Raw genomic sequence first — 25924 nt, 5'->3', positions numbered from 1 at the left:
CATCTAAGTGTGGCGTAACAACCAAGCGTGACATCATTGCTCATCAAACGAGGTGTGGGTATCCTGGCGTCAACAGAGTTTGAGCTAAAATATATTTGTGTGGAATAGTTGAAGAAGACTAACTCGCATTAACGCAAAGTTCTTAGCCAGCTCTGGCGTCGACATTTGTATGGGTGAGTAGCTGGAACGCTAATGGTGTCACAGGGCCATGTGCTACCCAGAGGTGAAAACTGACCTCTTCTTTTCCTGTCATGAACGACACTAAGCACATTGAATGAGTGACTATGGTATCATGGCACACTAGGGGGCGTCGCGTCTTTCTCCAAGCGCGGCATTCTGTCTCTCGTGGCAACATGAAGACTGGATACACACTGAAAGCCTTCGCCAGTCAAATATTGGATATTTATTACAAAGTACCTAATGCTACTACACGAGTCTATGCACTAGGCCTGATACCGTATCGCCGGTGTTTCACTGTCCTGTGATGTACCTAATTTCTCAATCTCGTGTCGCGTAGGGCGTTGACCAGAGCGTTCTCATGTCATTGCCTCCCAACATCGCAGGAAAGTAACTCGACTCTTCTGAGTTAGCTAAACACACAATACTCGCTGCAGAAGCGTTTGATGGCCACTTCGACTCCACAGCTGAAGGGCAATCGATCTAGGATGCGACAGGGAATTATGGTCGAAGTGTTGAGAGGATATCGTTGCGCCTATGACCCAGATCCAGCCGCTATTTACTCGTACATGTTTTCCGCGTCCCTGTGTGGCCATCCAAGTTTCCTTACGCAATGCCTCGACCGAAATATATCAAACGGATGCCAAAGCCTTCCAGTGAGTAATGCCAGGCAGTAACGAATCGTTCATAACAGATATGCGCATGATCGTCGATGCAAAGTCGCCTCTTCGTTGTCTCCGATTACCGACCGAAACCACTTTGTTGTCCTTGTGCCATTGCAGCGTTCTGCTCCTGGAACCGGTCGCCCAAGCGCTGTGAGCCCTTCATGTGCTTGTCAACGCATTTCATGATGCATCCTTCTTCCCGCGAGGTGAGCGACTTGCTCTCGAAGCCGTTAACGCAGTTGTCAAAACATTGCTGCACGAGGTTGGAGTACATCTAGAAGCTGCATCAGCACTACGTGACGCGGAATTGTATCGGGAAAGGAAACTTCGTACGTTCATGAATTCCTTCATCTGCTTCTTCTCCATGCGGTTCTGCAACTCGCGCTGCTCGGCGGATGAGAGACTGGCGGGCGATTAGCAGCGTCGCGGTGATGAGAGTTGCTAACGTACGAGTCCATGATGTGGCGTTGGTATTGGGTTGGAAGAAGTGATGGTCGGCTGTTGATGGAAGCTGTTGTTCGGAAGGTCTGACCGCGGAGTGACGGGAGGAGCGTTCTTGGAGCTATTTTTCGAGGAAGGAGCTAGGGCCGTAAGCTGCACTCTCCTCCAGAGCTAACATTGACAGCACCCCAAGAGTTCGTATATATCTGCTCCACGGCTGTTCCTCGTATTTGAACAGCTATTCTCCTCGGAAAGCTGAAGAGAATGCATTCTGTAGACTATGGCTGCCTACGTCACGCGTGCCCATGTCCAGAGCGAGTTTGCGGCCCCAGTCGTGCCGCGCGCGTTTGGACTTGCACGTGTCAGTCAGCCCCCGAAACACCTAGAGAGGCTTGAGATGTCACCGCTAGGGAAGAAAGGACAGACCCAAGTTGCCAAAGACATCACTGTGCATGCCCATGTATACTCATGCCTTGGTGGTCTTTGTGTGCATTCATTGTGAACAAACGGAGCCGAGCAGGCCCCAGAGCAGCTTGCCAAGGCGTTGCTCTCTATCTGTGGACGGACAAGCAAGCGAGACTGCCCACGCAGATCCTGTTAGGTGGTCTATACGGATACACGGCGCTCGCTGATCGTGTGGCTGTGGCTGGATCTGTCTGACGCACTCGCAGTGAGGGTGCCGCCTTGATATCACGGCTGCCAAGCCAATACACTGCATCCTCCGTCGTCAGTCGAAGCCACATGCAACTTCCGCTGGCACGCTCCCACTGCCGCCCTCGTCCCTGCATGCCTGTCGTCTCAAACGGCCCAGCCGCCTCGTCACGCACCCACGCCAGTTCGTGTGCCGCCGTCCGCTGTTCTTGAGCGCCGCCCTGCGTTGCGCTCGCGGGATCTGTCTGCCGTCCAAGTCATCTCCGAGCCGTTGCTCTTGCGCCAGCACCTCGCGCCCGCCCACTGAGCCCACCCACGCTCTCTCTCTCTCTGCCGCACACGCGCGATAGCTGCGCTGCCCGCTGAGTTGTTGCCCAGCAGCGCGTCCTCTCGCCTGCTCCTCGCGACGTCTGTCCCCCGCCGTCCCCGTCACCGCCCAAGGTTGCCCGACGCGCCCGCGACACCGCGCTACTTGCAGCCAGCGACAGGGTCCGTTGGAGAGCTGCGCAGCTCCTGCCGTTGCCCGCCATGCCCAACGGCGCTCACAACTCCCACGGCGCTTTTGCGACACCTCGAGTGCGCAATGGAGAGCCCCAGCCCGCCCCGGTGACGCCCATCGAGCCGGGCTCGGCCAAGCGTGATCTCACATCGTGGTGGAAGCAGTTCAGCAAACGCAGCGTGAAGAAGGAGGAAGAGAAAGGTACGATACCCGGCGTCTACGTCTCTTGGTTCACCGCTTGAAGGTAACTGGCGTGTACGCAAATTTGCCGCTATAGCCAGCTCTGGCCACAGCTGGGCATCCCCCCACTGCTGTCTTTTCTCATGTAGGCGCTGACATGTTCCGTTGTAGAGCCTGAGGTACCACGCGGCATTTTCGGTGTACCTCTCATCACTAGCATACCGTATGCGAATGTAGCCATTTCGCTCTTCAACGAAAGCGGGGAAAGTTATATTTACGGATACGTCCCCATCGTTGTGGCCAAGTGCGGCGTGTTCTTGAAAGAAAAGGGTATGCGTCCGCGACTGTCAACACGACCTAATCTAATTCGCGTGCAGCTACTGATGTAGAGGGTATCTTCCGTTTGGCCGGTTCTGAGAAAAGGATTAAGGAGCTCAAGGCTCAATTCGACGCTCCACCACGGTGGGGCAAAGGCCTCGATTGGTCGGGCTACACTGTGCACGATGCTGCCAATATCCTTCGACGGTATTTCAATCAGCTACCCGAACCCATCATTCCTTTACAGTACTACCAACCCTTTCGTGATCCTCTACGCGGCCACCAGGCAGAGGCCGTTGGTCACATTGAGGGTCAGGGTGCGTCCCTTGGGGGGTTTGACCCCGATGCTGCGGTCCGCGTATACCAGCAACTGATCAAGGAACTACCATCTTTGAACCGACAGCTTCTTCTCTATATCCTCGACTTGCTCGCCGTTTTCGCAGCAAAGTCTGATGTCAACAAGATGACCACGTCCAACTTGGCTGCTATCTTCCAACCAGGCATTCTTTCCCACCCTCAACACGACATGTCTCCTCAGGACTATAGATTAAGCCAGGATGTTCTGATATTCCTGATAGACAATCAGGATCACTTCTTGATTGGTATGGAGGGGACCGCCGTCGATGAGGGTACCGTCAAGCATATCGAGAGTGGGCCCTCGACCCCACAAGCTAGGACTCCAACCACCCCTGGTCGAAACAAATCTGGTCTTGGTCGGTCGGCCTCAGCCGCCTCGAGTGCTGCAGCGGAATCTCTGCGTAAATTTGGGGGCGTTCGAAGGAATGTCTCCACATCGTCGAGGCATTCACGGCATTCGGGGGCTGTACCCAGTCCAACAACGCCTGCATTCACTCCCAGTTCTGGAGTCCATCGAAGTAACACGCTTCCTTCCAAGCGATCACCAGCCCTGACGGCATCGCGTTTCCCCAGAGAAAGGGGTTCTGATCCTCCCACACCTGCCGCAGAAGATCCGAAGACCCAGCTGCCAGCAGTGACACCAGAGATCCCGACGCCAGATGCGACAGCTCTGGAAGGACCACCTACGCACATCGACTTGCCTAAGAAAGAAGCCACTCTTCCCGTACAACCTGTATCCGAAAATGTCCAAGCCGCCCCTCGGGCACAGACCTTTCCTATAGAAAGGCTTGATGTTGCCAAACCACAGCAGCCGCCCCCAGTCGATACGTCGAAGCCGGCACTTCCCACTCCAGCTTTAGATAAGATACCCGGAGCATTCCCGCTTCCATCTCCTGGCCTCATTCCACCCACGCCTGATGCTGTCACGCCCAGTGCTGCGTCAGAAGCAGCTAACATACTGGCGCCCCCGGCTCAGCAGATTCTACAACGCAGTCCTCGCACTACACCAAGGCATGAGAGGTCTGAGTTTATGGAAGGAGCGGTAGACTCCGGGCCTCCGGCTGAGGCTTCGTCCGTGGTCCGAACCTTCACCCAGATCTTAGCCGGAAGCAGAGCCTCTCCTGCTAGTGACGAAAAGCAACCAGGACGGAAACCTAACAAGCTTCAGAAGAAGCGGATTACAAGTGCAAACCCCAGCGCGCATAGCTCAACGCATTCGCTGACGGGTTCTCAAGCTGGTTTCGATGGCCCACCGTCGCCATTACCGGAAGCCGCATTTCCTCTAACACTGCCTGGTAGTTCAAAAGATGCACTACAATCTGCCAACTATGACACGATCTCTTCACGTAATTCTGGTGCAACCCTCAAGCCAACTATGTCGCCTTCGGCGTCCTTCAGATCACATTCAACTGCGACTGAGTACTCTGAAGCCGAACAGCTGGAGGAACCACCAAAGGAAGAGAAAGAGAAGCGGTCGTTCTGGAAACATACGCGCGGTGGGAGCAAGGCAACACCCACCGCAAGCCAAACAGACCTTCACGGATCAGTTCCTGGTGGGGACAAGAGTATGAGCTCTTTTGGGAGCAGCTCTGGGTGGGGCGGTGGAGGACGCCGAAGTCTGCAGTATGATTCTCATCAGAGCTCGGATCTCTCTGTTCCATACGGAGAGTCGAAAGAGGCCGCCGAAAAGAAGAAGATCGGGCCATTAGCCTGGCTTGATCGGAAACGGCAGGAACACGACGAGCGTAAAGATAAGAAGAATCGGGCTAAGAGCCCCCCAGGAAGCTCTTCTGAGCTGGCAACTCCTTACGGCTTGTTGAGTCCAAAGCTGGAACCCACTGCTAGAGGTCGGTCGATGGATGCCCCAAGAAGCACGGGCAGTAATGAGCCGAGATTGAGACAGGACTCGAGTGATATCACGCCTACCGGCACAACTCCGAACTCTCTGACTGAGACTACAATGCAGCTTCCACAGCCGCAGTCCCCGTCACATTCGCCTCTACAAGCGCCGCAGGAGGAGCAGGAGAAGCGATCGACGGCACCGCCGCCGCCGCCGTCGCAGCAGCAGCAATCACCCGAGCCAAGCACCTCGCAAGCGTCGCCACCCACTGAACAACGTCCACAGCAGCAGCCCGCGCCCGAAGCTGCAACTCCCCAGCCCGACACGACTGTAGATGCTCCTCAGGAACCACCTCGCAGACCGTCGCCCAACAAGAGCGGGCTTTATCCTTTGGATGCAGATATAGAAAAGACTGTGTAGGTCTGTGTGACCTCCTTGTAACATTCTGCATCGACCTTGTCCGCGGGGTGTGCGGTCTTTATTTGCTGGATATAATGACGATTGGGTTGCACAGATGGATTTCTTTTAGCGGGCTCCGCTGGCCAGTCGCCAGGGTAGGCTATGCGTCTTTGTGTTATTTCTGGATATAGTGAATGTGCGATGTGCGGGGTACAACCAACGTGCCAGAGGACTGTAAAGTGATGGAGGCAATGCGTAATATAATCTCTTTGGCTCTGCTGAGGTATCTCCTTGCAAGCAGGTTGTTTGTGCACACGTTTGAGAACTGTAATCGGTGAGGCATCTATTAGGGCACACAGCGAGCGCGAGGTAAATGTAGACTCTATAACGGCGGTTGCCTAGCACACGTATTTTGTGCCCGTTTTCCGCGTTAGGGACGTAGTGTAGCCGCAGTAAGATGTCCGTATTGAGGTGTGACGAATCGATATTCCAGCTTCACTCCTCAGGCAATAAGCTGCTGGCACTGCGTACACTCCAAGTACACAACATGGTCCAACCACTGCATACCTAGTTTCTTGCCCAAAAACTTGTAGTGTTGATGTTCTCCGAATCCTCTGAGATGCAAACCGGGTAGACTATTGAAACGTGCTGTAGATCATGAAACGATAGGTCGACCCAGAGCCATGTCTGGTACCCTAAGGTAGCGATTGGCGGGCCCTGCACCACTGTAGCGTGTGGCGAGCGTCTTCTCAACACCAGACCGACTGCTATCTAAATATATCCCATCGAGACTTTAATCGATGGGATGACACGGCCAGCGAATGGTGCACGCACGCTAGAAGACGACGATACGTGTTGATGACTGTGGTAAGGCCGGATGCTCCAACGTGTTAGCTCTGCACAACGCCCGCCAATCCTTTCTCCTCCGGTCAGCACTCCACCGCGGCTGATGTGCCACTAGACTTGATGCCCGCATGCTGGCGCTGGAGATGTTTCGAATCACTTGCGGGTGTCTTCTCAACTATGTTGAACCATTGTGGATTTACACTGCGCAGAAGCAGTTCATGGCATTGAGCAGGATAATATCTGCGCAGTTTGGAACCTCCTTTTGATAGTAAATGATGATGTCAACTCAGACTCATATGTGGATATCGATATCAAAGCCAGTGGCCCCGGCGTATCGTTTTTTCGTGCCGAGCCCCCAGGCCGATCCACACATGACGTTTTGCATGGTGCGGACAGGGGTTGTCGCTCAGCCGATACGAGCGCGAGCTCTCGCTTCACGAGGTGGTGGTCAAACGCAGGGATGCATGGATTGCTGGCACGCTGGGGTATCGTCAAGTTTCAGACCTCATCCGCGACGTGGAAGAACGGTCATCAATTAATAGTACGTTTGCGATATGGAAGAGTAGATGACGGGAGAAGGAGCAATGCCATGGATGGACAAAAGCTGCCTTGAAAGTTGGTGAGATGAAGCATGGGGACGCCGTGATGCGACCAGCTTGGAGTCTTGCATGACCGGAGCAGATGCACTTGTCCTCGGAGGGCAGCCGAATGGGATGGAGTGGAGTCGTGATAGGATAGTTCGGCGGAGAGGTGCGTGCGGAGGGGAGCTACCGAGCGCTGCGAGAGCTGTGGTGCGTTCGTGTTAGGCCGGGCGTAAGCTTGCTTGCCGTCGCGCCCGTCGCCACAGTCTAAGCACTGTCTCGGGTGCGTGTGCGTCTTTTCTGGTCTGATCTTCACTCGTCTCCTCATTTCATTCCTCACTTCTCAATCTGCACATTCGTTGTTGCGATTATACCGTCGTTCAGCCTGCAGTTGCTTACTCCCCAGGGTTGCTGTTCCACCACAGACGCGCACGGGTTTTCTTTCGCGTAGACAAAGCAAGCCACCAGAGCTCGCTGAACTTCTGTGTAAGCGGAAACTACCTCCGACACCTGCCTCAACACAGCTGGCGCCGCAAGCTTCAGCTGCCTGGAAAAGCACTTGTGCCCTGCCTGGGCCCAGCATGGGCGACCAATGCGTCCTTGCTTTCGCCGTGTGATGCCTGGCTAACATCAATCAAGTAAATAGCTTCCCTCGCTTCTCTGCTTCTCGTCTATACGCAACGAAGGCGTACATTCGCTCAGCCCGCCGCCAGCCTGACAATGCGCTCTTTCCGCCAGCTCGCCCTCTACGGCCTGCCGCTACTCGGTGGAGTGGTCGCCAACCAAGGTCCCGCGTCGCCATCTCCCACCAAGAGCGAGGTCCAGAACGCAGTCGAGGCCGTCTACGCGAACGCCAACGAGGCTTTCCAGGACCTGCTCAACGCTCTACCCGAGGAGTCTCTGCACGTGGCCTTGAACAGCCTCAATCATTTCCGCGAGGGCGTCTTCGAGTCGAACAAGCGTGGCGTCGAGCACATCCACCAGGACAACCCGCCGCTTGCTACCAAGCTTATCGTTGCTGCCGTAAACGACCTCAAGAAGAGACAGGCACCTACCTCGAACAATGGAACCGCTCCCACATCCCAGACCGAGCAGCCTCAGAGCACAGAAGCCCCCCAGAGCTCGGACACCCCCCAGAGCAGCCAACCCCCCCAGGAGAGCAGCCAGGCCCCAGAAAGCTCTGCCGACCAACCGCAAAGTACTCGTGCACCGGGAAGCTCCAATGCCGCGCCGCAAAGCAGTGCCGCTCCTCCGGAGAGCTCCGCCGTCGTCGTCCCCATCGCCGTGACCACCACCGATTCAGAAGGCCGCACATCCGTTGCATCGTCCGAGATCCTCTCGCGCCCCACCGCCTCCGTCGCCGTCCCCGTGACCCGCACCAACGCCCAGGGATCCACTGAAGTCGCCACCGAGACCAAGCCCGCCGTCATCTTCTCGACCACCGACTCCGCCGGCCGCGCCATCGTGACCACCTCCGCCGTCGACTACGCGCCGACACGCGGCCAGGTGCTGACGCGGACGAACGCCGAGGGCAGCACCTTCCTGACGACGTACACCCCGGGCAGCGGACGCGTGAGCAGCATCGTGCTGCTGACCACGACGGGCGCGGACGGCCAGCAGAGCGTGGTGACGAGTTACACGTACGTCGACCCCGCGGCACAAGCCACAGGCGACAGCTCCGAGGAGCCCAGCAGCACGGCGAAGCCGAGTCTGCAGAAGGGTGCGGTGGCCGGATACCGCGTCGTGGACGCTGCTGTGCTCGGCGGCGCTGCGCTTGCGTGGTTCATATGATACGATTATGGTACACTGCCATTCCAAGTGAAGGAGAGAAGAAAGAAGAAAGCAAAAACACACATAACGATATCACGACTCTCCTCATGCACGCTCCTTACGGCCGACTGTACAACGTCCTGCATTCGTCCCGACATGGAACTGTCCTTATCTGAACATTAGCGGTGCATTGGGAAACAGGGAATTCTTTTTTGGGAGCAAAATCTGGGTTTCAAATGCATAGTACACGGAGTCTTTGGCTCAGTTTCTCTCCTTATTTTTGCAATGGCAAATGTATAATACATATTTTCCTCGGTCCTTTTGGGAGGTACATATGGGATGGGATGGGATGGGATGGCACTGCGAGGTCTTCATTGGGAAGGGGAAGGAATGGGCTGGGAAAAGAAACTGTGAAGGGCTAATCAGGGTCAGTTGACATGCGCATGGGGAAAGCCCCATCAAATCACCGTGTAGTGGTCAGCTCATAGCTATATCGTGCAGACTGAAGCATTTGTTAATCTCCAAATGTCTATCTATGGGTGCACAGTGTCTGGTTCGTCAAGTCACTCCTGGATCAACCAACACGCTGAAAGGCTTCCATTCAGCCTAGAACGATACCAGCCCGCTTTGCTTAGAAATTCTGTATGTCCATTCTTACAACACTATGTACGTCTGCACCGAGACCGAAGTGGTATTGATACACCAGACCTCCCCTGAGGCCCTTCCCAACCCAACTCACAAACCAAACCAAACCATCCTGCAAAGTATGCTACACTACGCTTTGCTATCGCAAAACGACCGAAGTCCAGAAAACATATGCAACAGGAGAAGTAAATGCGAAGCGCCAGAAAATGCCGGAAGGATATCAACGCGCTGAAGACCATGGCCTCCACACCAACTTCTCCCGCCAGCGAAGATAGTTCTCATAGCGTTCGGCGAAACCCTCGTCGAATAGGTCCTGCTTCAGCAGACGAAGCTTGCGCCGAAAAGGCAGCTTCAGACTGTTCTCGGCTACAGCGCCGCACATGAGAAGATTGTCGAGGATCTCCGAGCAGAGCTTCCTGCGTCCCCTCCGCAACCTCCGCCCCTTCTAGAGCTTTGGTGTGAACTCTGGTGCCTTCGTCATAATGTAGTACTCAACACTGCCTACTACGAGAATAGTGTTTTAACGCGATTTCGTCATGATGAAGTACTCGACGCTCTCACCCGCCCAGCTCACACTGCCCGTGCCCGAGTCGTACCGCTCCTCGTCAAAGAGGTTGGCGATGCTGTTCTCGTTCCGCACGCCCTGCTTGCCGCCGCCTCCACCGAAGCTCGCCAGACTCACGACTTTGCAGCCCAGTTTGAGATCCAGGAATTTGTCAAGCAGTTGGTTGTTCAGCTTTGACGGGAAGACCTTGTTGTTGACGAGTACCACGTCTGCGCGACGTAGCACATCGTCAACCTGTGGTGATTCTAGGAAGTCGCCGTGCAGCAGGTTGATAGGACCGAGGTTGATGTTCCAGAGCTTGGAGCGCGCACGGAGTTCGTTGGCTTGATCATTCGCATACTCGGCAGGTTTGTCCATGATCTCAATGCCGTGGGACTCGGCACCCGTCTGCAACGCCGACTGCAACACTACGTTGCCGACACCAGAGCCTAAGTCGATAAAGATGGAGTTGGACTTGAGGCCAGTCTGCTGGAAGATGTTATGTACAAAATTTGGGAGGAGTTCACCGTACGTGGTCTCTTTTCCTTTTACACGCTTCAGAAGATAAGCGTACGGAGAGACGGTGCGCCAGTAAACCTGTGCCAGAATGCGCTTAACAATACTAAGTGGAATCGCGTGTTTGGAGTCGAGAACGTTGGCAATGGTTTTGTCGTCGAGCTTCTTCTTCATCGTCGCATTGAAACTCTCGACGATGCGCTTGAATTCATCGGGCTGGTTTTTGAATGCGGCGCGCTTGAGCAGTCGGACAGTGCCATCTGCTTCGGAGGATAGCTCGGTGGCCAGATCAACAGGCAGATAATGCTGGACGATTTCTTCAATCGTGTAGTAAATGTCGTCTAGCGGGTTGAAGTTGCTAGCGTCCTTTGGGAGGGACAACTGGAATCGCTCAGGGGCCGAGTTGCTGGGGTACTGTAGCAGTACGACGGGTGGCTCGGCTGTACCTGGGAAGGCGGCCTTGTATTCCGAGGCGAACCTTCTGCAGATACCTCGACCATGTATCATTTCGGCCTTGGTGCCTTTCTTTGCTTTCGCCAGCGCGCTGCCCTTCTCTCGCTTTAATTCCGTTGCTTGTTCCGCCTTTCTAGGTGCACCGTTCTCCTGCTTAACAGTACCGCTTCCCTCCTGTTTGATCGTTACGCCATTTTCCTGCTTGATCGATGTCCCATTCTCTTGCTTCACTGGCGCACCGTTCTCCCGCTTCACGGAGGTCTGGGCTTCTGCTACCGCGGCTGTGGGCTCTGGTGACGGCAGCCGTATGCGCCGGTTTGGATCGGGCTCCAGGCAGCGGTTGAAGCCCATGGGTTCCATGCTACTGCTCGTCTTCTGGCGCTTGCGCCCGTCTGCGGAGGAATCGTCGTCGCTGCTGTCATCGTCGCTGCTCAGCGGCGTGTATGTCTCGGCCTTGCGCTTGCGTACGACGCTCTTGGCCGTCACCGATCTGCGCCCGTCGCTTGCGCTCGCGTGCGCCGTCGTCGGTTTTGACCGTGGCGGGGAGGATAGTTTGTACCGGTTCCCGGGAGCCGCCGTCGTCGCACCGCTTCTCCCTGTCGCATGGCCGTTCGACTGCGCCGGTTTCGCGGGGTTGGGCGCCTTCCTGACGGGCACCGCGACAGTGCGCGTCTTGACCTTGGGAGGCTTCACGCCGAACATGGCGGCGGAAGAATATGGAGCGAATGCGTGGTGGGTCGTGTGAGCATGCGAGACGCGGGCGCGGGCGCTGGCGCGGGACGTGAAGTGCGGATGCGCGCTGCTGCAGGTCCCTGGATGGAAAGAGCGGCGTGGGTAGGAGGGGGAGGAGCGCGGGACGTGGAGGAGAGCAGGCAGGCAGTCACGACCGGGCTCCGATCAGCCACGAAGAGAGATGGGTCCAAGGCACCATAAAATGTGACCTGGATCTCGGTTTCCTACAGGCTGCGCGCTCCAGCGCCACTGCACATGCAGGGATCACTAGGGCCCATCCTATCAAAGCTTGGCGTGTGGCTGATATTCACCCGGCCTGCAGGTCCCGCTAGCCGTCCCGTCGACCTTCCAGAAGGACACGTGCACGACAGACGCAAACATCCATTCATCGCATGCAATCTTCGCGTGCAGTCTACGGAAGCGTAGCGAGAGCCTGCCCAATTTCCTGCGCCTGCTGACTGTTCAGTACGGGTTGCACCTAGTCTGGTCGATGCTCGCCGTCTCCCGGCTATTCTACTCTCGCTGATTCCGTTTCCTGCTCCCATCTCACCACATCCAGCACTGTCTCCTTGATACTGTTGTATGCGCTCTCCCAGTCCCTCCCGAAGACGACTTCACTCTTGCTTGTGTCAACCTTTACCAGCTTTGCCTTTCTCCCTTTGGATCCTTCTTCGTCGATCCCCACATCAGGCAACCTATGCCTCACCTCTGCATACTCCTTCCTCATCCTTGCAACGACGCTTCGCAGATCAACCATCTCCGGAGAAGCGAGAAGATACCTCTGATTCCCAGGCACCTTCTCCCGCTCAAGCGCCAGCACATGCGCTCGTGCGACATCGTCTGTGTCCCTAGAATAGATCAGCACGTACACTGTACATCTTCCTGACTACACTCACAAGAATATGGGAAACATAGCATCCATGTCTTCGGCCGTCTTGCTCTCAAATAAAGCGTGGTATACACGACCAATTCCGCCCGGCCCGGGTCCAGGCTGAAAGCCAACTTGCGGACTCCTCCCCGTGATCATCGGCGGTAACAACATCACAATGTCAAATCCCGTGCCTTCTTGTCCTCCCTGGTCCTCATACCACGCCCAGGTCTTCCGCTCAGCATTCGTCTTCGAGAACATGTATGCGTTTCGCCACGGCCCGGCCTTTGCTTCCTCGAAGGTGGTGCTGTTGTACGAAGTGTCCGTGATCGTTGTTGCTGGGTCAAACAGGTTATATGGACCAAGAGTCTGCAGGAGGGTGCCACATATGATCACGCGTTTGATGGTGAGAGACTTCTGGGCTGCTGTGAGGATAGAGTGGTCGATGGTCCAGGTCGGCTCGATCATATCTTTGACCCAGTCGGTGTCGCTCCCGACAGGAGTAGCACAGTGGATTATCGCACTCGCGTAGGCTGCTGCTGCGTCGAACGCCCCTGGGGTCGTCATGTCTGGAATTGACGTGAACGTGAGACGACCTGTTGAAGCTTCGGACGCATACCTCGCACGGAAGAGAGGTATCTGCTTCGGAGCATTTCGCAGGACAATGTTGACATTGTAGTTTGTCGTCTGAAAGAGGTGTTCGAGGATAACACCACCGACATTTCCAGTTGCGCCTGTGAGGAGGACGGTCTCTTCTTGTACCATAGCGACTGTCCCAGCCAGTCCCGTCGCAAGGACGTAGACACCTTGTCAGCACTCTTTCAGAGCTCCTTATACTCTTTCGCAATTGTCTTCCCTCGTTCGTTTACTCAAATCCCAATACCAGAAACGGCATGCGGACCTACAGAGTACGCAATTACTCAAGTCAGACCTTCCAGGTCGCTCCAGTGGTAACAAATGAACTTTTCGGTGGGCGGGTACCGGAGACGCGCTGTGTTTTCAACACCTGCCACAGAGCGAAGTGTTCCCTAATTCTGTTCTGGAAATGGAGCGCAGCAAGCTTCGTAAGATTGAATGCGGCAGGGTGCTGTAATCCCAAGCGAAGTGTTAAGAGTAATATAGTATACTCGTGGGGTCGTGGGGCTGCCACACTGTGGGAAGATGGTGGGGTATTCAGGTCGCACAGAGTGCTTGGTGCCGAAGCTCTTAAAGTCGTGTTACCGCACAGGCTCACAGCTTGACTGAGCGTATGAACAACTGCAAATTCAGCTGCGAGGAAGTCCGAAGTGGAGGTAGTGGAAAACGTTGTGAAAAAAGCATATCTGCATATTCAGCAATCACATACCTATATTGTACGGGTGTATTGCATGGAATTATCAATTAACTCGATGAATTAATGTTACCATAGGTATCTGACACAATATTCGCTCGAAAGCAAACAAAACCAGAAACAGTGCAAGGCCAGGGAGCATACAGGATGGCATCTAAAACTCCATGATCCAGATTCGCTACCCTTCATGACACCTTCGCGCCAGTTACATAGCACCTCTTGTAGCTATGCCGTGATAGCGATAGAGATGGAAATAGTTGAAAAGCATAAAAGCACAGAAAAATGATGCCTTTAGGAATCAGGAAGGACAACGAGGCAATAGCCCCAGTATTAACGTCTCTCTCCATGCCAATAAGCCATATTCAGCGGGCGCGGCTAGTTCAAGTCGCCAATCCAAGCAGCGCGTTCAAGAAGTTGCCAGTCGCAGGAAGCAATCATGCAATCTCCCAAGGCAGCCCCAAGAAGCAGTCCAGGGACAGTTCGTCGGAGAAATTGTATGACTCAGTACATGAATTCCTCGTCGCTCCGCAGGAATCGTACGAGAGCAGCTTCATCCAGTTCTTCCGTGCAGTGCTCATTACGTTCGTCTTCATTGATGTCCATATCGAACAAGTCGTCGTCCGATCCCTCGGCATCCGCGTCCGAGCCCTCTTGGTCTAACTCGCTGGAGTCCATGTCGATATCATCGCCCGCATCAGAATCCTCCGAATCCGACTTAACCGTTTCCGAATCTTCTGAGTCGGAGCCGTCAGCGTCAGACTCTTCTTCGTCAAAGACATCGGACACCCCTCCTGGGTGTATCCTCTGCCGTGGGTCGCAAAGTCGCTCACGATCATGCGGGCATAAGTTGGCATTGTCCATGGCCGATGCGTTTACCCACTTGTTCAAGCAAGACCCATGGAACAAATGACCCTTAGAGCATCGCGCAGCCACAACAGGAGAATCAGGGTTGGCAAGCTCGTCCATGCAGACAAGGCACGTACCTCGGACAGGGTGTGGACCTTGATACGCAACGCTGAACGCACTCATGGGTACCGGGTCACCCGTGGTCTTGTACTCTGTGGGTGTGCGATCTGGTTCGAGTTGTACAGGGCCGTGGACATCTGCGGGGCCGTATACCCAAGGTGGGTAGGACCAAGGGTCTTCACGAGCTGCGCGAGGAAGTCAGCTACTTGCAAAGCTGCACGGTGTGGTCTGAATAGAACTTACCTGCGTCCCAGCCACCTCGTACACTGTAGAGTTCTTCATGGTTCTCCTCTGGGTCATCTTCGTCCTCCATCCACCACATCTCCTTGATCGCGTTGTCAAGCATTGTGCCGAACATGGCCTCCTTCGCTCTGATCTTCTGCTCGACCTTTCTATCCGTGAGAGGAACAGCGGCTTTGGACAAGTACTGAACTTCAACTTCTTCATGTATCAAATTGTAGAACTCGAGCAGTTGTTTCGGCTTGATGTATTCGACCACCCCCTCTGGAACCGGGCCCTGGCCTTCCTCGACTGGACGGTCTTCGCGATAATACCGCGCTCTGAGGGCTTCTTCGATGAGGTGGGACTGTCTCTTCGGGAATTCATCGTGGTTGTCTGTTAGATGCAGGATCCTCAGAAAAGAACGAGGGTCAGTTTCCATGAAGCCGTAAATGTACGATATAGGCATTAGAACTTACAGGCACAAGACGACGTCGTGTACGCAGCCCGCTAGCCAACCCATTTCAACTGGATCATCTGCACTATTGAGGCTGTTGATCATACTCGGAAAGATCCTCCTGAAGCACGTAAGATCGCTTTCGAATGTTGGAAGGGTGCTTGGGTAGACAGGTTCACTGCGCTCGTCGTCGCTGATGTCGCTGTCGCTGTCGGAGTCTGAGAGCGGATCGGGGCAGCGCTCTTTCGTGCAGTCGGCCTTGCCTCTGCGGCAAGAAGAACACGGCGCCATACTGAGTAACTAATGTCGAGCAGTGTATGTCCGCGCAGGATATTGTCCAGGTCGTCGTTTCTGTGGGATCCGGCGAGCCTTTTCAAGTCATGTCACTGGGTGCCTAAAACAAGCCGTGAAGCAGTATAGTAGAATTAGGTGAGAGTTGGAGGACAACACATGAGCCACAAGCGCGTGAACAAGAATTTTGTTAAACAGACAGTGTTTTGATGTTTGTCCTAACGTTCACTGCCGCAAAGGCTGCATTCACCGTCGCACCCAGTGCCAGCGAGACAATCGGGCTTGACTGAATCGCGAGACTTGCTCTCAACTGCTTCCGAATCCACCCAGGCCGTAGCGATATCGGAAATCATATGCCCACGGCCGTCTGAACACTTCTGGGTCTCTTCCTGGCATCAATCAGATCCCACGTGAAGCGCGACCTTCGAAAGCGCCGCTTGCCGAAGCCGGCTTTTTGAGAGCTGGAGGAATGGTGAGTTTCCATGGCTATACATTGCGAACGGAGAGCTGCTGACATCGAAGCAGGACACAACCAAGCGGCTAGGTGTTGACGGCAATCTGAAAACTGGGCAGGTAGTCTTTGGTGTTACGACTGACTTTGAGTGCTTGTCTCGACACACCGTGCTGTCGTATAGCATCGCGGAAAAGTCCGCTCACAGCTGGTGATATTAGTCGCTTGATTTGATTCACGGTGCTGAACGCTGTCGGTAGAATGAGTATGCTCCCGTCGTACCGATGTGAGACCGCATTGTAGCACCGAAGATAGCTGCATCTCCAAAGGACTGAGGCGGAGACGTATGTAGGAGGCGCGACAGGAATCGGCCAGTTTTTGGTAGAGGATCTCCTCTGCCTCTTCGTCGCCCCAACCACCTCGGAGGGAAGGTTCTATTACGGGAACAAGGTCAGCCACCTGCAAGCAAGATCAGAACGAGATGGGTTATCTTGACTCACGAAGTTCTGAAGCTGTGTTGTCGACTATAGCCTCCGAAGGCGAAGCAAGCGGGGCCGTGGTCGCCGCTGATGCATGCTCTTCTACATGCAGGGCCGACATATCTGGCTCTCCGGGCAACTCCGCTGGGACGGTCTGCTGTACTTGGCGAGCACGACAGCGAGCAACACTCTCTGCGAAGACCTGTCTTTCCTCTTCGTTGAAAATATGCTTCAAGAATAAAGACTCCATCGACTTTTTGTCCAGCCCATAGAAACTCTGGTCTGACACTGCATGTCCCGATAATGCTGAACCGTTGTGACTTTGTTGCGCGGCCTCGATACGTGCAACTCGCTCTCCGAGGCGTTTCAGACAGGATGTCATTTTCTCAAGTTCGGCTTTGATGTCGTCGATTCCGATAAGAATCTCATGAAGGGTCATGTTTGTCTGTATGAAGTTAATGGAAGTAGAAACTAAGCTTGTTGTCGTGCTGATGGGGGGCTGGCAGTTGGCTCTGAAGGGAGGATGCGTAAACGATTCGTGCAAGCTAACCATACTTGATAAGTCAAGGGAAGCAGGCGTCAGCGGGAATACCGCAGGTGGAGCTTCCTCGCATAGCTCACCGCATGCGCAGGTCTACTCCTGCCCTATCAAGTAGCTTTTCATTTGTTGGAAAGCTTCGGCAAGCTCAGACCCATCGTACTCATCTTCCTCTTCGATGAATTGGAATCGTGAACCCTCAAAATCTTCCTTCGTAAGGCCACTCGATGGCATAATCTCCAAACGCAGCACATTGTGAAGCCTCGTATCTTTCATAGGACAATTTATGGCCAACCACCTTGCTGCAAGCGCGATTCGATGCTCCTTCGTCTTCTGTGAGGCCAAGAATGCCGGTCGCCAAGTTACCCCTGCTTGCTCAGAGTTGATCGGAAATGTAAGTGTCTCCAGATTGGGATAGCGATCCAACAGCTCCGTGCTCTTATCTATAACGTTGGGCCAGAACACTCTCCTGTATCAATAATCAGCCAAGGCGCAGAAGAGAGAACGCGTTATATACCTCCACCAGTATGACATGACCTCCAAATTTGGTTTGTAGATTCCTCTACCAGCTTCAATCGTGAAAGCAACGTGCCGCACCAGGTGAAACGAAGTTGGAGCAAAATTGGCGCTGCTCATGTACAAGCGGAACACGTTCTTTCCGTACAGGACCTCGGCACCTTCTGCGTATATTTGTTTACCTGTCAAGAGCAAGTTCGTGGGTAGCACGCCGTCTACTCGTTGCGGTTCCGATGGCCCCTGGTTCTTGTACTTCACGATCTTCCCTCTCAGTACAGATCGCCATGCGTACGGATCAGTGCAGTAAATAAAGATTGCGCCAGGAACCTGGAAAGCAAAGTCATAGATCATATTCCTCAGCTCCTTTGGAAGGTCCAGAAAGCTCAGCCTGTTAGGATCGTCTTTGCGAGACTGTGTCCATCCGATGGCAAGTGGCTTTTGTAGAGGTAAGTGAGCTGTACGATAGCATATCCGTCACTAGAGTACGCACTTCTCGGCTCATACTGTCAGGACCCGCGGTCAATCGTCAAACCATGCAACGAGTTGCTGCCTATCTGCACAATATCTGTACAGCAGGTGCTATTGCTTTCGCAGTGTCCACGTAGGAGGAAAAGGCACGGCCCAGGTGCAATAAGCTCGTGCTTCCGGCGGCTGAGCCCCCGCAAGAATAAATTGACGACGAGTCGGAACATACGCCCTACACGTGACAGGTAAGACGCGGATCACAGCTTCCTCTTGCGCACTAGCGCGGATCGCGAAATCCTTCCCCCGGATAGGTCCTTTTGTGTAGCATCAACGCAGCACTGTCGAACGAGCGAAACGAAACATACGTTTACTGTCTTTAGGGTTTATACGAGCCTCGGCCTGACAAGCGCATATAGGTAGTTGTCCGGTCGCGGAGAGAGTATAGCCGAAAGTGAAAGTGGGGAGCACCTGCCTGATTGAACCATTCAGCGACCGCAGAATAGGAATCTCATGTAGGAACACACGGCTGGATTCTACAACCTTATTTTGACATTTATTGGTAGGAATTCGAATCGGCGCAATGGAAAACCGGCGTCCTGTGAGCCGTGTAAGTAATTTTGGTCGTGGGAAGTACCAGATTTCCTTATCATCAGCACTGTCTCGCTCATCCCTATCAGTGTAGAGCATCGCATGCTGATAGCTGCATCGCTGGACAGGTAGACTGAATAAGACGCGATGCGATCACGGGACCCCAATATGCGACCGCTGTGTCCAAAGAGGTACGCTGTAGAACATTCGAACTCCCTAGATCAGCGTTCACCCTACGCAGGAATTCCGGATCGCTGTTTCTACCACCCTGCTCCGCTCACCAAGCGCAATACTGAAGATGACACCGGTACCCATGTAAAAGACACATCAGACGTCCTTCGGCCTACCAAGCGAAAACGAACATCCAAATCGCTTCCCGGGCCTGACGCACCCTCATTTTATGCCAACGACAAATTCGCTGATGCCGTTCCCATGACTACGAACCAGCCAGGCTACTTAGGACCGACCAGCTATTCCGCAATCCTTCCCAAAGATGAGGCCAATGCAATTGTTCATGATGGAGAAGCATCAATAGCTTCTGACGGATCTGATTTTGAAATGGCTCACCAGCATCCTTTAACCAAGTCCATGCGCATGCAGATGACTACAGAGGTGTTGAAATGCCTGCGGCACTACCCGCTCATACAAGAGGTCATCAACGTCCTTCGACAGTTTGCACAGGCTTGTATAGTAAGTCATCAAAACTCTGCAATTTGACGTTTCGCTGACTTTAGAGGTACCGCTACCTCTGGAAGTAGATCTCGTCAACGGCCTAGGACCCATAGTTGACCGGTTCAATCTCATGCACTCTGTTCCAGATCCTAGGCTCGTCGCCCGAGTCTTGGATAACAGCAGTCGGCCACTAGAGATACCTGATGACATGAAAGCTAGCGACTTCCACCAGATCTGTTCTGGAGACAACATCAGACTGGAGGTTCTTGGCTTTATCCTCGCAAGCGCAGGCAGATCAATATCCTACGGTCTTTGCTCGTACCGTTTCTCCGATCCAGCAAATCCAAACTCAAAGTCGCGATTGATCGATGAGCTCCTCCGAGCAAGCACGACATGCACAATCCTTTGCACCGTTATAAGCCCGGTTAACCACATATTCATATGGATGCTTTACGAGAATTACTCATTTACCATCATGGTCAACGGGTTCTCCGGAGCCCCATCATGGCGACGCTTCGGAGAACTAGCATCACAGCTTTATGCTCTAGGTGCGTAGGATCCCATGGTGGCTGACACAAAAAAATGGGAATAGAGCCACGCGCCTTATTCTGTCACAACCCAATCTATCATACGTTTGTGAGCTATAGTGTGTTAAGCTAGCTTGATCGTTCATATTAGGGTCTGCGTCCAAGATTCCCATTTCATCGTCGGCTACTGTGTCCCACAATATGATTGTAAGTAGTAACACGATACTGACATCCTTTAGGCCTCCACCGAGAACCGACCATACCCAATGTCCCAACCTGGCTTCTCGAGACGCGCCGAAGAGCTTTTAGCACGTGTTTCCTGCAGGACAAAACGCTCTCCACATTCCTTGGCCGGCCTCTGCGTCTAAGCAAACGACACACCGACATGAAACCGCCTCTCGACCTCGACGACGATGACATCATGGCCAGCGAAGAAACGCTCCACCGCGCAATCGCCGCCCTCGACGAAAATGGCTGGAACACCGAGCGGCGGTATTTCCGCACAAGCTGGGTCCGCCTCCGTTCCATCTCCGCCACGTACCGCGAGGAAATCCTCGACGTAGCCCTCTCGAAACTAGACGAAAACGTAGAAAGACAGCTCCTCGACATCTCTCGCCGCATCCGAGAGTCGTGGGACAACTTTCCCGAACACCTCCGCTACTGGCCCAATTGCTGGAACGAAATCTCCTCACCCTACATCTGCCTCATGCTCGTAGTCGCGCACCAGACGCACTGGTACAACGAATTCATCATCCGCAAGCTGCTGGACCAGGGCCAGACGCCAATCACCTCCAACCTCGAGCTGCTCCGGGTGGCGACGTCGTTGCTGAGCACGACGCTGACGCTGGGCACCATCCGAGACCGCCTCTACGACATCCACAAGGAGTTCCTCATCGAGGTCATCCTCTGCGGAATCCCGTCTGCCAGCGTTCTCGCCACCGCGCTGCAGGAACAACACCGCACGAACGCGGCCTTCCCGCCGTCCATCTCCCGCGCGGAGACTATCCGCATGTTGTCGGTCCTGATTTCGCATCTCGAGGCTGCTGAGCACACGGACTCGTCGTCCGCGCGGCCGGGCGAGGCGAACTACAATCTCTGCAAGAAGGCGTGCAAGGCGTTTACCAAGATTGTAGACCGTGTGTTGGAACCAAGGGCGGCCGAGGAAATCACGCCCAGCACGGCGGACGGGGAGCTCGATTTGGATCTGAATCTGGATCTGTTTTCAGCGCCGGGGCTGGATGCGTTTGAGGGGATGGAGTTTGCGGCGGGGGACGACGGGAGCATTGATTGGGGGGCCATGACGCAGTGGACGCTGTGAGTAGTTGTCCTGGGGCTTGATGGTCGGGAATTGCTTGCTGCGAATGTGCCTTTAGGAGGGCGCTGGGTGATAGAGGGGTGGACATGTTCGGCTTCTGGGTACGACTGAGACTAATATGCTGATCAACGCGTCTTCATGCTTCTTTTCTCATTCCCTAAATTCAACGTGTGCTGATACGCCGCCTCCCGCACAATGCTGCTCCTCTCGCAGCTCTCGGGGTGCTCGACATGTCCATTCCACTTCAGCTCGGTCTGCGTCCACCATCTTGCGCACCCAGTACTCCATACACGATCATCCGTCACTTCCAACACATGGACGTCCTCTTCCACAATTTCACGTCGAACTTTGCAGACTTCTTCGAAACGTGTCACGGTGCGCCGGGCGGGCTGCGACGTGGGGATGGAAACGAGCGGTGTGGGTAGGGTGAGCATGTGAGTCACAGTGTCTTGGGCGTGGTAGTACTGCGGGGCGTAGCATCTGAGTGATCCGCCATCCATATTCGGATTATACCGGATGTCCCGATTGTGTTGGAGCGCGATGATGCTTTGGTGGGGGAAGTACTGGATAGACGCCATGGGATATAGTGGGGTTGGCAGTGGGGACTGTAAAGTCTGGATTGGTAGTAGGGACTGCGAAGTTTAGCGGTTGATAGTAGCTGACATCGAACGGGCCTGTACAGCTTTTGTGATTACCTGAAACTTCTTTGTGACCGGATCAGGCAAGCGCACGCGCATCAGGGAGAGGAATGAGGGACGTGACCACGCGAGCGCGAAGGAGAAGCGCCGCAAGCCCGCGGAACGCCTGGGATAACACGACACAGGCACAAAATATATCGAAGAAGGTTGGCTGTTCGCGGGGCTGTGCGACATGACATACGTAGATTGGATATCTAAACACTGATGGTTTTGAACACGCTGTTTCACCGTTAGCTGTCAGAAGCACGGACGACAAGACTGGGAAGACGTACCCAAAGCCGGACCCACCCGTGGCCATGACGGCGCCCGGAATCTGCGGATGCCAGTGAGCCTCCTTGACCTGCTCCATGTAGTGCACGAAGAGCAGTTGCGGTGGCACGTCCGGGACGCCGCCCGTGTCTCTGCTCTCTTCGTCGTCAAGCTCGACGGCGAGATCCCACAGGGTGAGTGTGTTGTCGCCCGCACATACGAGGACGATACTGCTGTCGGTCGGATGCCACTCCACGGATGTGATTTGCTCCTTGTGGAAGTTGAAGTTGGCGATGGGTGAGGGCTTTGCGTTTGAGGAGAGGGAGGTGGATGGCTTCCACTGCCGGAGATCCCAGACGGCCCATTCACCGTCGTCGGCACCGGAGGCGAGGAGATGGGCGGTCTCGTGCGACCACGATAGGACGTTGACGTCTGTCTTGGAGACCTGGACGCTGACGGCAGGCTTTCTTGACTTGGAGCGCGCATCCCAGATCTTGACTGTGCCGTCGTTGCCTGCAGATGCGAATACGGTTTTCTCGCTTGGCGACCATTGGAGCTCTTCTACGGTGCCTTCGTGACCAGTAAAAGGCGTGGTGTCGGTGACAAAGCCGCCGCCCTGCGTCCGTGTGGTGGTGAAGATCTTGCCTGTGATGTCGCCCGTCAGGAGCTTGCCCTCGGGTACGAGTGGTGACCAGTCCAACGCATATCCCTCGTTCGCCTTGTGTGCTCGTATCGTGCTGACGGGCTTGTTCTGTGCCGGTGTGATGGTGGAGCCGGGCGTGTCGAAGGCAGTGAGGTGCGGGGTGATGTCGTGGATCAGGACCTGGCCTGACTCGGTCATGGCAGCGGTAAGGGTGGTCGCGGGCTTCGCTGATGTGCTCTGGGGCGCCTGGTGTACGCGTATCCGGTTTGTGCAGCTGGTCATTGGTATTGACTTGGTCTCGAGGATGGGGTCTGAGCCTTCGTCGTCGGAGTCTTCGTCTTCGTCGTCGTCGTCGTCGCCCTCCTTTTCCATCCGCGACAGACTGCTCATTTTCATGACCATGATCTGGTTCTCCTTGTCCCGCCCTTGGGCTGCCTGGGTGCCGGCCACGGAGTATACAGTTGCAGGGTACGTCTTCCGCTCGGTGCCCAGGTTGTCTGGCACAATGTCGCAAGAAAGACAGGGCCAGGGGGCTTCTAGTGTGTGGAGCATCTCGTATGTGGACAGGTCGGGCGCGAGGGTCTCTCCGGCGGAGAGCTTGTGCCGGCCTGGTATGAAGGTGCCCTGGTCGACCTCCATGGCGTCTGGCGGGAATTAGCAGCTGGGCAGTGTGCACATGGGACAGCACGCACGCTCTTTCTCCTCTGCTTCCCGCTCCTCGTCTGGCCTGCCGTCCACGCCGGCCTCGAATATCTCGTCCTCGCTCTCGAACTCATCCTCGAACTCGTCCGCAAACTCGCCGGCCTCGTCCACGTCCACGTCCATGGGCCGGTCGCCGTTTTTGACGGCCTCGAGCTCCTTGTCGTCTGCCTCGGCGGGTCGCTTGGCCATGGTGGGCGGCAGTGCGTGGTGTTGTCGCGTGTCAATTGTCGCTGCGACCTGTGCTGCACAATTGTCAAAAAGTTCTGGCGGGGCAAAAAAGCAGCGGTGCTAGCACGGGCCTGCAGCGGGTCGCCCAGCCAGCCATCATCGTCGCCCACCGCGCCTCGATCGGCCGCACCCTGGTCCTCAGCCTCAGCGACGCATCAACAACCGCGTCAGGGCCCCAAGCCAACACCGCACCCCCATCGCCAGGCCCATTGTCCCGCGCGCCCGACTGCCCGCACGCGCAGCTCCCGCCGCACCTGAATAGCATGCCCCGTGCGCTCGTCTACACGCGCGTCGGCTGCTGATCCACCACCCACGTCAGGCGGGGCCGCAACAGCGCCTGGTCTCGGGAGCCGCAATCCACACACCCTCCTATTCGCCCACCGCGACACGCCGCGACCCGAGTCAAGACACACCGCACTCGCAGGCATGGACATGCTGCAAGAGCCGGTGCCCGGCGAGCCTGTCGACGCGCAGAAGCACATGGACCAGCCCATGGACCAGCCCATGGAGCAGCCCTTGGAGCAGCCCTTGGAGCAGCCCGTCGACCAGCCCATCGACCACGCCGTCCAGCCCGTCGACCACGCCGTCCAGCCCGTCGACCAGCCCGTCGACCAGCCCGTCGAGGGCGACGACAGCAACAACACCACCATCACCGCCGCGACCGTTGCGCCCATGCCCGACCTCCAGCAGAGCAACATTGGCTATACCAATGGCTACTCGAGCGACAACCACCACCGCCCCCAGACCTCGTACTCCGACACCGCCTACCAGTACAGCGGCGGCCACGGCGGCGACGGCTACCACTCGCGCTTCAACACACCGTCTGACGCAGACACACCGCCCCGACATGCCTACTACAACAGCGGCAAGGAGACACAGATGGGCCAGCCCAACTCAAGACCAACTTCGCAATTGGGCCGGTACTCAAACTCCGAGGGCAATGCGCGGTCGTACAACCAGGACCAGGTCCAGCGCACCTCGCAGCAGGACGCGACCAAGAACCCCAGCGTGGTCATCAAGGTCGGCATGGTCGGCGATGCCCAGATTGGAAAGACGAGTCTAATGGTCAAATATGTCGAGGGTAGCTGGGACGAGGACTACATCCAGACCTTGGGTTTGTCGCTTTGTCGCCTTTCTAGTGAGTGCATCCACTGACTATTGCAGGCGTCAACTTCATGGAGAAGACCATCTCGATCAGGAACACGGAGATCACCTTCTCCATTTGGGATCTCGGAGGCCAGCGCGAGTTCGTCAACATGCTGCCGCTCGTCTGCAACGACGCCGTCGCGATACTCTTCATGTTCGATCTGACGCGCAAGAGCACGCTGAACTCGATCAAGGAGTGGTATCGTCAAGGACGAGGCTTTAACAAAACCGCAATACCATTCTTAGTTGGCACCAAGTACGATCATTTCGTCAACTTCCCGCGCGAGGAGCAGGAGGAGATTTCCAACCAGGTAGCCAACACGCGATCCAACGTCCACGCCGAAGCTAACGCTGTCAGGCAAAACGCTTCGCCAAGGCGATGAAAGCCAGTCTCATATTCAGCAGCACCAGCCACAGCATCAATGTGCAAAAGGTAAAACCCACGTCTACGTTTGTTCCTTTGCACCCACTGACTTTGTTTGCAGATCTTCAAGATTGTCCTCTCCAAGGCATTCGACCTCAAGTGCACCATTCCCGAGATAGAAAACATTGGAGAGCCACTCCTCCTGTACCAAGCCGTATGATCGCTGTCGCCTGGCTTATGGGTGACTGATAGACGGAGTCAGGGGCGACCCAGCGTCCCACGTGCGATGTTACCAACGACGAATGGCTTTTCACGACTTTTGTTTGAGACGGGAAAACAGGCAGGACTTGCATGGCTCGGCGATCGGAGCAATCTTGGGTTTGGTATTGCGTGCAGTTGCACCAGCGGCGTTGTCAATTGGAGCGGCAAAACGCGTCTTTTTCGTAGAGGCACTGGAATGCGTCTATCTTCTTTCCGTAATCGCACGCGGGCGATGGAGGCGCCCGTAGTTGATCTTGTAAACAAGTATAGTGTAGTGTCTTGTCAAGCAAAGAGAGTCGCTGAGTTGCGGTATTCCTCATTCTGCTTCGTTCTATTG

The 25924-nt window shown here is 55.1% G+C and overlaps 12 protein-coding genes across 12 annotated transcripts; 4 read left to right on the top strand and 8 right to left on the bottom strand.

The window, feature by feature from the left end:
- Window positions 1-918: 918 nt before the first annotated feature.
- Window positions 919-1244, bottom strand: CC84DRAFT_1097970 (uncharacterized protein; the record flags this gene model as incomplete). Its single annotated transcript, XM_018174744.1, has 2 exons — window positions 919-1116; window positions 1176-1244. Coding segments are annotated over 2 exons (267 nt in total), but the record flags the coding sequence as incomplete, so codon positions are not given.
- A 769-nt stretch (window positions 1245-2013) lies between these two features.
- On the top strand, window positions 2014-5864 carry CC84DRAFT_1151005 (RhoGAP-domain-containing protein). Its single transcript, XM_018176723.1, has 3 exons — window positions 2014-2634; window positions 2785-2943; window positions 2991-5864. Exons 1-3 carry the CDS (start codon window positions 2463-2465, stop codon window positions 5546-5548), a joined length of 2889 nt encoding a protein of 962 aa, XP_018033232.1. The 5' UTR covers window positions 2014-2462; the 3' UTR covers window positions 5549-5864.
- Window positions 5865-7214: 1350 nt separating this feature from the next.
- CC84DRAFT_935611 (uncharacterized protein) lies at window positions 7215-9250 on the top strand. The gene is made up of 4 exons (XM_018187911.1): window positions 7215-7440; window positions 7594-8238; window positions 8496-9025; window positions 9113-9250. The coding sequence occupies exons 2-3, from the start codon at window positions 7675-7677 to the stop codon at window positions 8898-8900; spliced, it is 969 nt and encodes a 322-aa protein (XP_018033231.1). The 5' UTR covers window positions 7215-7440; window positions 7594-7674; the 3' UTR covers window positions 8901-9025; window positions 9113-9250.
- Window positions 9251-9889: 639 nt separating this feature from the next.
- CC84DRAFT_1150999 (DOT1-domain-containing protein) lies at window positions 9890-11800 on the bottom strand (the record flags this gene model as incomplete). The annotated part of the gene is made up of 2 exons (XM_018176722.1): window positions 11159-11800; window positions 9890-11011 (listed from the first exon to the last, which is right to left on the bottom strand). The coding sequence occupies exons 1-2, from the start codon at window positions 11582-11584 to the stop codon at window positions 9890-9892; spliced, it is 1548 nt and encodes a 515-aa protein (XP_018033230.1). The 5' UTR covers window positions 11585-11800.
- A 322-nt stretch (window positions 11801-12122) lies between these two features.
- CC84DRAFT_1261545 (NAD(P)-binding protein) lies at window positions 12123-13247 on the bottom strand (the record flags this gene model as incomplete). The annotated part of the gene is made up of 2 exons (XM_018185074.1): window positions 12123-12462; window positions 12511-13247. 2 exons carry the CDS (start codon window positions 13245-13247, stop codon window positions 12123-12125), a joined length of 1077 nt encoding a protein of 358 aa, XP_018033229.1.
- Window positions 13248-14257: 1010 nt separating this feature from the next.
- CC84DRAFT_1207683 (uncharacterized protein) lies at window positions 14258-15745 on the bottom strand (the record flags this gene model as incomplete). The annotated part of the gene is made up of 3 exons (XM_018182113.1): window positions 14258-14963; window positions 15022-15368; window positions 15477-15745. The coding sequence occupies 3 exons, from the start codon at window positions 15743-15745 to the stop codon at window positions 14314-14316; spliced, it is 1266 nt and encodes a 421-aa protein (XP_018033228.1). The 3' UTR covers window positions 14258-14313.
- A 176-nt stretch (window positions 15746-15921) lies between these two features.
- CC84DRAFT_935138 (uncharacterized protein) lies at window positions 15922-17513 on the bottom strand. The gene is made up of 2 exons (XM_018187910.1): window positions 16697-17513; window positions 15922-16630 (listed from the first exon to the last, which is right to left on the bottom strand). The coding sequence occupies exons 1-2, from the start codon at window positions 17226-17228 to the stop codon at window positions 16332-16334; spliced, it is 831 nt and encodes a 276-aa protein (XP_018033227.1). The 5' UTR covers window positions 17229-17513; the 3' UTR covers window positions 15922-16331.
- On the bottom strand, window positions 17310-18231 carry CC84DRAFT_1219803 (uncharacterized protein; the record flags this gene model as incomplete). Its single annotated transcript, XM_018183112.1, has 3 exons — window positions 17310-17682; window positions 17731-18164; window positions 18220-18231. 3 exons carry the CDS (start codon window positions 18229-18231, stop codon window positions 17310-17312), a joined length of 819 nt encoding a protein of 272 aa, XP_018033226.1.
- Window positions 18232-19214: 983 nt separating this feature from the next.
- CC84DRAFT_1188933 (uncharacterized protein) lies at window positions 19215-21299 on the top strand (the record flags this gene model as incomplete). The annotated part of the gene is made up of 3 exons (XM_018181023.1): window positions 19215-19472; window positions 19519-20002; window positions 20221-21299. 3 exons carry the CDS (start codon window positions 19215-19217, stop codon window positions 21297-21299), a joined length of 1821 nt encoding a protein of 606 aa, XP_018033225.1.
- An 11-nt stretch (window positions 21300-21310) lies between these two features.
- CC84DRAFT_1166664 (uncharacterized protein) lies at window positions 21311-21936 on the bottom strand. Its single transcript, XM_018179019.1, has one exon. It carries the CDS (start codon window positions 21872-21874, stop codon window positions 21422-21424), a length of 453 nt encoding a protein of 150 aa, XP_018033224.1. The 5' UTR covers window positions 21875-21936; the 3' UTR covers window positions 21311-21421.
- Window positions 21937-21985: 49 nt separating this feature from the next.
- CC84DRAFT_935126 (glutamate-rich WD repeat-containing protein-like protein 1) lies at window positions 21986-23830 on the bottom strand. Its single transcript, XM_018187909.1, has 3 exons — window positions 23579-23830; window positions 22267-23530; window positions 21986-22213 (listed from the first exon to the last, which is right to left on the bottom strand). Exons 1-3 carry the CDS (start codon window positions 23775-23777, stop codon window positions 22189-22191), a joined length of 1488 nt encoding a protein of 495 aa, XP_018033223.1. The 5' UTR covers window positions 23778-23830; the 3' UTR covers window positions 21986-22188.
- A 122-nt stretch (window positions 23831-23952) lies between these two features.
- Window positions 23953-25899, top strand: CC84DRAFT_1166662 (small GTPase). The gene is made up of 4 exons (XM_018179018.1): window positions 23953-24930; window positions 24981-25273; window positions 25321-25395; window positions 25448-25899. Exons 1-4 carry the CDS (start codon window positions 24243-24245, stop codon window positions 25544-25546), a joined length of 1155 nt encoding a protein of 384 aa, XP_018033222.1. The 5' UTR covers window positions 23953-24242; the 3' UTR covers window positions 25547-25899.
- The last annotated feature ends 25 nt before the right edge of the window (window positions 25900-25924 follow it).

The sequence above is a fragment of the Paraphaeosphaeria sporulosa genome (genome assembly GCF_001642045.1).
Source record: "Paraphaeosphaeria sporulosa strain AP3s5-JAC2a unplaced genomic scaffold CC84scaffold_8, whole genome shotgun sequence".
NCBI lineage: Eukaryota > Fungi > Ascomycota > Dothideomycetes > Pleosporales > Didymosphaeriaceae > Paraphaeosphaeria > Paraphaeosphaeria sporulosa.
This window is presented reverse-complemented; position numbering and strand designations above follow the sequence as displayed.